At 51.3% G+C, this 12,413-nt stretch overlaps 1 protein-coding gene across 1 annotated transcript in view; it reads left to right on the top strand.

Annotated features, from left to right (window-relative positions):
* Positions 1-11,410, top strand: part of LOC146191312 (uncharacterized) — a 185,856-nt gene extending 174,446 nt beyond the window's left edge. Inside the window, exon 4 of the mRNA XM_084601812.1 lies at positions 9,886-11,410. Within this exon, the coding sequence (XP_084457938.1) occupies positions 9,886-11,330 (1,445 nt within the window). The 3' untranslated portion in view covers positions 11,331-11,410. The remainder of the gene's footprint in view (positions 1-9,885) is intronic.
* Positions 11,411-12,413: the final 1,003 nt, after the last annotated feature.

Raw genomic sequence — 12,413 nt, 5'->3', positions numbered from 1 at the left:
CGTAATGTTGCTTAAATTCAGTAACAGATTTATGGGTCACCCTTGGGGCAGGGTCGGTTGGGGTGGTCGGACGGAGGGTGGTCGCACTTATATAATGTATTTCACAGATTTTTTACGTAGAACAAATGAGGTTTGGTGCTAGTTTTCGTATGAAAAAATTAAAATTTCGAGTTTGGAGGGTCAGTATCTAAAACTGGTATATGCGTGCTCGCGAAAGAAATTAACAGCACCGAACTCTGGACTTCTGCTGTTGACACGGCAGTGTATGGTTCATGCTTGTGCCGTCATTCATCTTCCGACTTCAGCGAAATGTGTTTTCTTTGTCCACTCGTATTGCATTAACTTGTATACCGCGAGATCTATGCTTGCATAGATATGCACATTCTTTTGTGCTTGAGACACGCGATATTCCAGCAAAGTAAGACATCATTTAGAGAGAATAAATTTCGCAAAACTAAAAATAGACTCCTTCCATGCCCTCTTAATATGATTCCACATACGTGTCAAATAAGTTCCAGTTTTAAGTGGAAGTTCCACTTATAACTGGAACTTTTTTGACGTGTATGTGGAACCAGATTAGGAGTGTCCTCTTTTGCGGTATACCGGTTCGATCAGCGATTTTGTTACTCGCGCGTGACACTCAGTGACCGACTAGAGTGCTGGAAAATGCAACTTCCGTTGTCTCCGTCAGCGCAAGCTACATGCGTCGCACATGTCATGTGTGGCGGAGTGTTAACCTCGCCGATATCGGCGACAGAAAGTAGGACGCGTTTGCACAGGCATACACACACATTCAGTACTATAGCGTGTGCGACGAGGAGGGGATGGGGAGAGGACATGGAGGTTGAAAGGGGCTTGGGCTTGTTTCCATGTCACCTTGCTGCAGCAGCACAGCGGCAGAATCAGACGCGCCTATCAGCGATGCCCGAAAGGCTCCGCAAAGGAACGCTGTCCTGTTTACCCCGAGACTCAAAGGTCTGAATGACTCTTCACGTGACGCCGGCGTGTTTGCCCCGGCGCACAGAGGGGACCCCCTCGGGTTAAACGGCACTTGAGGAGCCGGCGTGGCTGAAGTATTTTTAGAGGAGACGGTGTAAAAGAATCTCGCGACGGAGATATGGGCAATGCCTTCACCCGCAATGCTATTGATACCCATTTTCTTTGTCTCACTGGCATTTGCAGAATAAACGACACACTTTTAATGACGATGCGTGGCCGGTATAGGCTTTACGCAATGCCAGGATTTCTCTCTGCGAATATCGTATTTCCTGCGATGAAGTTAGCTCCCTCAAACTCATCCATTGCTGGCGGAGGGAGGAGACATTTCACGGACATCGCATTTCCGGACACTTGACTCCTTCTCAGCGTTAGCCTTTGACGACTCTGCGCTGATATATGGTACCCCTTCTGCGCTTTCAGCTCAGCATGAGGCGCACTCCGTCGGTTCGCATTGCGCAAAAGGGCGACGACTTCTGCTGCGTCCGTGGCCGTCGTTCGGTTCGTTATTCGCGGATTATACAGCGCGCGCTTAGGACCTGCGCCTGTCCGCCGACCTGAGTTATTACGAGTAATTGCCTGGCCGCGCGCGGAGCATCCCTGGAAGTTTTTCTTCTTCGCGCTTCGTCCTCCGATTGTGCAATGCGGTTCATGCTCGAGGGGGGGCATCGCCGCCGCGAATGCGGAAGTCGTGGTCGCGTAACAGGTTGCTCCCCCCCGTTCAACCGGCTCGTCCGCATCGCCTCTCCTTCCTCGGCGAACCCTTCCGCATCGCTCGCTCACTGGCGCAGCGAGCAGGTCCACCCCTTCCCTCGCCTACTCCAATGGCTCCTGCCTGATAGAGGGGGGTCTCGCATTCGCCGGAGATTCCTTCCCCCTTCGCGTCGTCGTCGACCAAGCGGCACCTATCTTTCTATCGCGCCGCGAAGAGAAAAAAAGGGGTCGTGTCTCTGCGCGCTGGCTGGCTGACAGCGGCGGGGTCGGGATCGCTCGTAGCGAGAGGGTTGGCCGGTTGGCCTGATGGGGTTGCCGCCGCGTTGGGGGAGAAAGCCGAGCGCAGCAGCCGCTTGCGCTCGCAGGAGCTCCCCCACTGCCTCTCTTCCATCGCGCGCCTGCTGGCAGGGTTTGCTCTCCCAATGAAAGGGTTGCTCCACCCACCGGCTTGACGCCAGAGGCGGAGCCGCGCCGGCGTTCGTAGCCGAGACCCGAGCGCCGTGCCGCAGCTAGCTTTGTCGCTGTTTCACATTGGCGGCTTTCAGCACCCGCTACGTTGCTTCCTCATCGCACGTTTGAAATACAAACAAGTTACTCGGCCTGCACTCTTTCCATGGCGCAGCATATCGCGCTCAGCGTCAGATACAACTGCGGTTCTTTCTGCCGGTCCCGAGGAAAGGACAATGTGCCCCGAAGGGACGTAGTTACGCCGGCCTAAAGCACTTACACCGGCCTCGCCCGCAGCGCCATCCCTCGACGGCCGCCGAGGTTCGTGTTACATACCATCTGCCGCTGTTGCACGCTCTCGTTTTACTCTCTCGCTCTGTGCGTACGCATGTTTCCTTTTATCATTTTTTTCCCCGTTCTTCGTTCGGCTGTTCGCTATCTCGGCGGCGGCATGAGGTCGCAGAGCAACCTACCGCGTCTCCGTACAAATGACTCTTTGCGCCACGACCGACCGAGTGGAGCGGAGCCTGTGCTGGCCGCAAGGAGACGCCGCCGCGTTCCCCCACGGATATGAATCCGGTAAAAAAAAAGACGTCCTATTCCGCTATTAAGCCTTGGCTGTTGATTGCTGCTTGTCTTCTTCCCAGTGTGGCAGAGATTACCTATATAGCTGCCATATGAGAAGTACCACAGTCGACGCCTTTATTTAGACACTAAGTCAGAAACAAGCTTTCGCGCTCATTTGGCTTGCTCTTGTAAATGTAGTTGAATTTTTTACATACAGTATCGCTAACGCCTCTTTTCAACTGAGTCTAAACGAGTGCAGCGGCAGTGTGTCGTCGTTATGATCTGAACCTTGCTTCAACATGCCGTGCAGGCAAAAGAAACACTTGCCTTGATCTCAAGATTTTCAATTCATTGCATTGTGCTCTTTTCATTATCGAAACGCAACTGCTTAAGAGACGGAGAGTCGTGCACAGTAACAGAATAATGGCAGAAACATCTCGTCCCATAAAACATTGTCTTGGCAGAGATTACGGCACCATCTCTTTAGAGAACTGTTGCACATGCTCACTGCTGATTATTTCGCGTTTCCACCGAAAGCCTAGCAATCGACGGACTTTAAACAATGGAAGCAAGACTAGTTTATGAACAGCGCTCGACATCTCGTCCTCGATCAGTTCATCTGCTCCCATAACTGTTGCATTGTACACGAACAATACCATATATAATATGTTTCGCCTTTATCGACCAGCGATTACCTTTTGCAGGTAATTTTTCACATACTATATATAACATATTGTTTTGTCACGCTGGTGCGATGTGCTAGTTTACGTGAAGAACTTGTCACATATGGAGCGTAATTCTGAGCGTTGTGTATGTATACTCAGCGCGCATACTTATGATTTATCCATACTGGTTTAATTACTTTTAATTGTCGTTGTGTCGGCTTCGTAGATAATAGATATTCGTTGAAAATCGCTCGTCGTTGAACTTGATTACGAATATATCGCACGACAAGCATTTCGCACGGAAAGAAACAGCGCGACCAACTTGCACGGGACGAACAATTAATGAGGTGCACAATGCGGTCTTTGTGCCTCATCCTTCGTGTCGGTCCATGTTTCTCGAGATGTTACTTCGAGATGCAATATACCAATCCATTATGCACCTCTCTCCACGGGTATCGATTTCCTATTATTCCTATATATTTCCGATAATTCCTGCATGCATTACAGTTCCTTAGCGCCGTGCTGCAATCACTATCGCATGGTGCGAACTCGCGTACAGCTTGATCAGGATTCTGCACTTATACTCTGGTACGTATTTGAAGGGAAGTAATTCGTAATTTGCCGACAGTGATGTGCTGCGGAAAAGTTTACTGAAACGCTATAACAAGGAAGGCACCTTATAATGCAATGGTTATGGACATGCAACTTTGATACACCGTATACATGGGGCCAATTAATCGCGAGTAAATCTCACGTGCACCGAGCTTTGCACGATGTATATACCTCGATTACAGCTGACTTAATCTCTATGCCCATCGCCCAACCATGCATAACATTTATCGAGACGGAGTTCCATTTGCGACGGACCACCACCCGTAATGCGCCAAAACCATTTTTTTTTTTTCGTCTTTCTCTTGTTGTACTCGTTTCGAAGTTTGCGTAACAAGTCAAGATTCACCGTTGGAACACTAATTGGTTCTTCTTTTTTTTTTTTTTTTCTTTTTGAAGTCACAGGAGATCGCGTGAGATGAAAAGGTGCACACGCGCAATTTCATAATTGGGTAACTGCATTCTTGTGTTCACCCTCTCTCTATCTTTTTTTTTTTTTTTTTTCCATTTGTGAACCAAGCTGGCGATAAAAAGTCATTAAGTCATGACCCTGGGGGTTACAACAGTCTCGCAGCTGTTTCCCTCTAACGTTTTGCTTATTTATAGTTTCTTTTTCCGTGCTAAAAGGTCTACATACCACATCGTCGCGTTACTAAGAGAAGGGCTTCACCTGTGGCGTTCGGAGCGGAAAACTCTGCGGCGGTGGGTTAAGGTTGAACTGGTGGATGTACAACAGTATCAAAAAGATAACTTCTATAGCTGAACTGTTATGTATAGCTTAACAGCACGAGAGTTTTCATCTCTGAATCATGCAGGTGTTTGAGTATAGGACCCGAAGAAAAATTTTAAAACTATCTTAAGTGATTGAGAGCCATTAACAAACGGCTCTATACGTTGCTGATGCCGGCATCACCGACAGGTCGACTTCCCTTTGCTCACAGGCCGAGCCATATGTGCTGGGGAGGAAATGGTTTTCCTGTGTGGATCGAGTTCGCCGGTGTGGAATGCAATGGTCCGTGGAAAAAATACGAACCGCATCTTTATGGCTTGTGTTTTGTCGCACACATCCTTCCCCCCCATACTTTCTTCTCCGCTCTCGTTGTGTTCTATGATTGAAACAAAATAACACGCGGTGGAAAGCTGCCATGGTCCGTGTGTAATGCACACGTGTCTCTCGTTATAGATGCTTCTTAAGTTCATCATCGTTGTGGTCTTCGTGAGCCCATCTGGGTCAAACAAATGGCTTCAATCAGCTCTTTTATCATATCATATCCCAAAAATCTTCTATGCCACGTCCCCTGCCGTACGAAGTTCACCATGCCTTGGAATGCATTCCGCTAGGACCATCCGCGCAACCTGTTTTCCTCCGTGTCCTGTCTGTCTAGATACACCACTTGTTTTTGATTTCGGCCACAAGTCGAGTTTCACCTCTACCAAATCTGCTCTCAAGGCTGCCGTCTTCCACAGCTCGCCACGGAACAGAAAATTGAATTACTTCTTCGCTTGCTTGCTTTCTTGTCTTTCTGTCTTGCTGTGGTGTTGATCTCTCAGTAACACTGTTGCTATATAGTTTCTGGCAGGTCATGTCCAAATGCAAACATAACCCCCTTTTCTATTTCCGGAATAATTTACGATCATCGTAACCGTCGCACGAGCCATGCACACACTGCCTCATGCAGATATATGCGGGACCGCCGGCTTAGCCACTTCGGTGGTCGGCTTTCCTTTTAGCGTGGCTCTACTCCTTCTGGGCATGCTGATTGTCTGCAAACGGTTCTGTGCAAAAATCTGTTCCCTTTGACTTCGAAACCCACTTCGCGTGGTAAACCCTTATCTTTTAACGTTGCCTCCGGCCGCCTTAGGCGTGAGCGGCCAAGATGAAAGGGCGGGGAAGGGGCGCAGAAAAAAGACCAAAAAATACAAATAAGAGACAGAATGGGAGAACAGTGAGGAAGAGTATGCCAAAAGGAATAGACACAAGTGAAAAAGAGAGGCCAAGGCTGAACCTGGCGTGCGGGGAAGTATGCAGGGAGCAGACCGAAGGACGGAACTAACGCACGGTTGAAAGGCGACGCTGATGAGACTATGGACGTCTGCGCGTCTCCAGAGCAAGGCATGTGTCGCGCTCAGGGATTTAGCACTCAGTCCTTGCGGCGGCGTGACCAAGGTGGCGACGCAATCTTCCCTCCGGAAAAAGCACCCTAATCTCAGGTCCTACAGAGGCACGCTCTGAAAAAAAGAAAAAAAAAAAAGAAAAAAAGCACCCCTCATGCACTTGCACTTGCTAGGGCTCTTCCCTTCCTGCATGTGTTCTACCGGCGCCGGCGGCTTGTTCTTCCATCCCGGAGAACCCTTTATTCGGCCAAGGCGAGCCCTCGAGCGCCGCATTTCCCCACAACAGGCGCCGGCGCGCCATTCAAGTTGTTGGCGACAAGCAGGCCGCAGAAAGCCCCCCCCCCCCCCCCCCCCCTCCACAAGCACACAGCGCACGGGCTGCACAAAAGGAAGAGGCGAGCACGACAAGTGGCCGTCTTTTGTTTCCTCGCTTCTTTTATTACTTTTATACTTTCGTTACTCCCTTTCTTCGCGTCGTCTTTCGGCGCCTTTAATTAAACGGCCGTTAAAAAAAGAAAAAAAAAAAAAACTCCGTATCTCCCCTCGTCCGTTCTCTCTGGCGAGAGCAATAGGGGTCCACCGCCGACGGAGCTTTCGTTCCCACTATTTATTTTCTTTTTTTGCTTTTTGTCCCGTTCGCCACTTGCCCCTTTCGGCTATATTCCGTGCATGCCGCTGGATGCCCTTTTGTGTTTTTTACCTCAGGCAGTTCTTTTTTTTTTCCTCTTCATCTCCGTGCGCTACTCTTGCAGGAGTAAAGAGGTTCGGATAGGATTCAGTACAGAAGGAGGAGGGTAGGAAGGGAAAAGCGGGGTCGAAAGCGTTCAATTGCCGGCAAGCTGGCCCACTGCCGGCCGGGCACCCGCTGTTTGTTTGTGTTTGATGGTTTGTTTGGTGGCCGGAGTTGCGCGCGGGCTCGCCGGTCGGTTCTTCTTTCGCGTGGAGCGCGCGTGTTGTACGTATATACGTATACCCCTTCCGCCTCGAGGCAGACTGTGCCGTCTTGCTATTTTTCCTCCTCCACTTTCGGGACGCTTTTACAATAGCATTTCCCCTCCCCCACACTTTTTTTTTATTTCACCTTTGCTGAAGCCGACGGCACGTCTGCGCCGTCCATTCTAAAGAGAGACACGTGGGGGACCGGACGGGAAGGGGAAGGAAGAGGGGGAAGAGTTAGCTTTTCGCGCAGTGTCCCCCTTCAGACCCGCGGCCCCCTTTCGCGTCACTTCCCGCTGAGGGGGCGTCAAGGTCGGGTTCTGTTCTCCGCTGCCGCCGTTCGTCCGGTTACGCAGTCCCCGATGCCATTTCGTTTCCGCGACGGGCCGCGACCTTTTCTCGCGGGCGTGCGTGCAAGACGGCCGTCGGCCGGCAGCTGGTCCCAGCGGACTTCTTCCATGGGGTACGTGAGCGTTGCGGTGGCGACTCTGTCGCTGGCTTCGGCAGATTCCTTCATTGCTGTGTTGATGCAAGGCGAAGTACTAGCACTCTCGGATGGGGCCTGCATGGTCGTTTTGTCTTCCTTGCCGTATGCGTGACAGACTGGTTAATATTGAAATACTTTATTGCTGCTCTGCGTGCGAAACCTCCAAGGGAGCTTCGAAATCGACTCGAGGTTCATCATCGCCGTCATGGCGTCGAGAGTAGAATTGCAGTTGGCTGACAGCGTTGCCTTCAGTGCCGATTTCGACCTTCCACTTGTCGTAGCGTATAGAGACTCAATACGGCGGGCACGTATACCGGCATAGACGTATATGCTTACGTACGCTCTTTCTCTTTTAACCTGTGTTAAGGGAACGCACGCAAATCATCGCATTTGCTTCACTTACCTCCTGTCTGCTCACCTTTTGTACTCTTATAGCCAGTGTTCATTCATTTTTAACAGTGTGATGTTTTATTGAGTGCTCATATTTTGAATGTGCATAGCGAAAAAGTAAATGGGGCACGCAATGTTTTTCTAATTTTCTAATTTTTTTTATGCGTTGAATAATTGAATCTGGCAGTCCTGGTATATGCGAAACGGTATTAGACACCAGTGCCTTTTCATTTGGAGAAATATTGTTTTCTTATCTCTATTGCAGAAGGCACGATTTTAGTTTGAACGGAAAGGCGTGCTCTGTTTACTTATGTTTGCACCTGTACACCCTGATGCGGGGGGGGGGGGGGGGGGGGGATTTGACAGATGAGGGCAGTGTATACATCGCAGCTCATATACCTGCAGTATTGTTACGCAACGTTCAGTGCTCAAGCACTCCATTCTCCGTAGATATTTAACGCCATGTATGTGGAACTTTTCGCACGGGCTGTTTATATAGTAGAAGAGGCGTCGGTTAGAAAATAACATGATATATCCTAGCAACCTATGGAAGAACCGCAGTGCTGTGCACTAATATGGTGCTGATATACCATATGACTGATCGTTAATGGAAGAAGCAATTTCGATTCGTTGCAACTTTTTTATAGTACCCTTTCCTCAGTACACTCTTCTTTCATTTTGCATATTAACAATTGAGCAAGCTATTGGCTGTTTTAGGTCATCGTTCTATGCTTGCGTGTCATTTTCTGCCTCTGAAAGTCAACGCCAAGGCGGCAAAAGGACAGCTACATAGTATCGCATTAAACAGACCTAACCTATCACATCGATGCAGCACTGGTAATAAGACTGTTCACCGTTCTTCCCTCACATCGTAATTTGAATTTATACGGGATGGCGACCGTTGCACAAATGAGCTTGGAACTTCCGTGATATATAGTCCCAGCTGTATCAAGATATTTTGATTTGTTTGCTTGTTTCGAATGCAGTATATCACTGTATGTCAAGCATGGCTACTAGCGCCAGCTCAGAATAATTATACCCTGACGCCTTTTTCGCACACCATTAGAACTGCTTATTCTGATGCATACTGTTTCGTCGGGCATGAAGATGCAGCGTGTATTCGTTCTCATATTAGGGAAGAATCACTCCTCCTACATAATTTTATTCTTCCCTCTTACATATTAACGATAGGTTTCATTATACTGCTTACCGCGTGAGGTACTTCCTACTTTAAAATGGGCTTTATATTTTGCCACTATAAAGCAACCAAATTCTATACCGACGCCTTATATGGATATCATTGTCTATGCACGTCCACTAGAAGAGAAGACATGATGTCACGGGACAGAAGAAACATAAGCTGACGTGAAGCACTTTTTTTAACTTTGGTTAGCAGTCGGGCCTCATTAATACGACTCCCATTAATATGGACTACTCGAACGAAGGGCAATTTTTTTTGGATATCAAACTTTTTAAATGTATCTATGCCTCGTTGACATGCATAGACCCCATTGGGGCCCATGTGATTTTGTCGCGTTGTAATGGACAGTGAATGATGACAATACAACCTTTACTGTCCTGCCTATAAATGTTTAATATCCTGCACTTTCATATAATCCAGACCAGTTAAGGAACGCAAATAAACAGTGCGACGTTGCCGGGTCGATGCACCTTACCATGTTTAGTAAAATGGCCGAAAACTAAATTCCATACGTAGCGTGTTTCAAGTATATATAGAAGACTAAATTCACTCGATTTCAGCTGACTGAGTGCTAATATCATGTATGTGAGCAGTTATAGAACGCCGTTAAGGTTGTATAGACCACTAGACATGTCAAAGTCGCACCACATTAGTACAATTTTGAATAAAGTGTCCATTCCTGAACCCATAGCCCGTGTGCATACGCCGCCTTTGATATAATTTCTTAAGCGTAACCTCGTGTCCCCTTCTCGTCGCAGGTCAGCGGAGTGCGATGAAAGAGGCCAGTGAGGCCGAGGAATGTCGCAGCAACGGCGGCAGCCCTGGCAGCGCGGCGAGCACCACGAGCGGCGGCGGCGGCGCGGCGGCCTCCTCGGTGCCGTCGAGCGGCGGCGGCGGCTCGCGGAGCCCCCCGCTGCCGGGCGCCGCCTCTTCGACGACGGGCGAGTTGGCCTTCCTTTCGAACCTGCTGGGACGACGCGAGGCGCCGCGCGACAAGGTCTTCACCTGCACTGTCTGTAGGCGATGCTTCGGCTACAAGCACGTGCTCCAGAACCACGAGCGCACGCACACGGGAGAGAAGCCGTTCGAGTGCCGCGAATGCCACAAGCGCTTCACGCGCGACCACCACCTCAAGACGCACATGCGTCTGCACACGGGCGAGAAGCCGTACCACTGCACCCACTGCGACCGCCAGTTCGTCCAGGTGGCCAACCTGCGCCGACATCTGCGCGTACACACGGGCGAGAGGCCGTACGCCTGCGAGCTCTGCGACTCCAAGTTTTCCGACTCGAACCAGCTCAAGGCGCACATGCTCATCCACAAGGGCGAGAAGCCGTTCGAGTGCCAGCTCTGCCTGGGCCGCTTCAGGCGCCGCCACCACCTCATGCACCACAAGTGCCCAAAGGACGAAGCCAACGCGGGCAAGCCGCGCCGCGGACGCAGGCCCCGCGCCTACGACGCGACCGCGTCGCCGCCCCCGCCGCCGCCGCCGCTGCCCTCCTCAGCGCTGCTACTGCAGCCTACGAGCCCCGTGGCTAACAACAACGCGCTGGCCGCAGCCGCTGTGGCCGTGGTGGCGGGACCGCCCGCCGCGCACTCGGCCACGGGGCCGCTGCCCTCGGAGCCGCCCAAGAGCCGACGCAAGCCGCGACACACGATCCGCATCCTGACGCCGCAGCAGCGTGACCTGTTCCTCGAGACGGAGCAGACCGAGCCGCTGGACATGTCCATGTCTCCGACGCCGCTTCTGCTTCCGTCGACCCCGTACCGGTACCCGACTCCCGGGGTGCTCGACCTGTCCAGCTCGCGCTCCGACTCCGAGGTGCCAGAGGAAGAGGACGAGGACATGATCGAGCCTGAGGAAGAGGAGGAGCAGGACCTGCGCATCAACAACGACCACCACCGCAAGGACCTGCTCGCTGAGCGGCTGGGCGTCGCAGTAGACGCCCGCCGGCTCAGCGTGGACGCCCATCGGCTGACGGTGGACCACAGGCTGAGTGTCGACCACCACCGGTTGGGAGATCGGCTCGAGGACCGGCTGGCGGCCGGCTTCCAGCTGGACCTGGTTCGTCGCCGCGGACTGGCCCACGGCCTCGCGCTTCCTCACGTGCTGCCGCCCAGCCTCACCCGAGGCCTGTCCACCTCACCGGACCACGACGGAGACACGAGCAACGGCTCCTTCGCCCTGGCCGCCTCCTCCTAGCCCCGGCACGGAGCAGAGGAAGTATTTTTGCACCTCCTCGCAAACGGACTCCCCTTGTCGGCTCTCCCTTGTTGAATCCCCCCCCCCCCCCCCCCCCCCTGCACCGTTGTTCTGCCCGAGGTCGGCCCCGGGTTTTGGTGACCGTCTTTGTGCTCGCGGGGGATGCGCGCGCTCTGTTGTAGCGGACTTTTGTGGACAGGATTCGGCACTCGGCGATGCGGTGTGTGCGCCTGCCAACGGGTATCGAGTGATGAGAAAGAAAAACAGAAAGAGTAAATCAAACCTTTCCATGGTTGAATATCAAAAAACGCGCTCTTTATTTTCCTTGGTATGCATTTTGCGAAGGTGTTCGTGAACGTATAGGATATTATACATACATAAATATATTATATAAATATATATGCATAGGCAGATATATCGTCGGTGTGTATATTGTAAAGATACAGATAAGATGGAGAGAGTTAAGCGACGTATAGGGAAGCACACGGCAGCACGGCTCCAATCCCGTATACCCTCCCCTTCAATACACAGACGTTTCCACCACACGCACGCCCACCGAACGACCTCCCTCGCTCAAACACAGGCGCTTCGCCTGGTGTGCATGCAGATCGAGTGATCCTCCCAGCAGGCGTTATTCCTTCGAAGGTTCCTTTCGTATCGGAAATCTCTGCCTGTGTGACCCTCCCTGCGCGATATATCAAAACATTTTCGTTCTGTTCTGCGAGCGTTCAGCGCGTCCCAAAAGGTTCCAGAATCAAAGGCTTTTTTGCGAAATATCAAAACGAAAGGAGAACGAGGCCACGCCCCACCTATATAGCGTTGTTCACGGTAATACGGGTATATATACAAAGGCACGCCGCGCGCCGCCGATGTGTATCACAATGCGTCGACGCTGCAGTGGCGTGGCATCGTTATGATCGTGGTGTTGCAGAGAGCGCCATCACCACTTCTGGATGCGGCAGCGCGTATGGGTCAGTGTGTCTGTGACGTCATCGTTGTGAGTTTTTGACAGCGACAGTGGAACGCGGGAGCGTGGAAGGTGAGAGGCGGCCTCTATAGACGGCTCGTGCAATGAATTGCGGC

This window comes from Amblyomma maculatum, chromosome 4, assembly GCF_055883805.1.
Source record: "Amblyomma maculatum isolate TAMU_Amacu chromosome 4, ASM5588380v1, whole genome shotgun sequence".
NCBI lineage: Eukaryota > Metazoa > Arthropoda > Arachnida > Ixodida > Ixodidae > Amblyomma > Amblyomma maculatum.
This window is presented reverse-complemented; position numbering and strand designations above follow the sequence as displayed.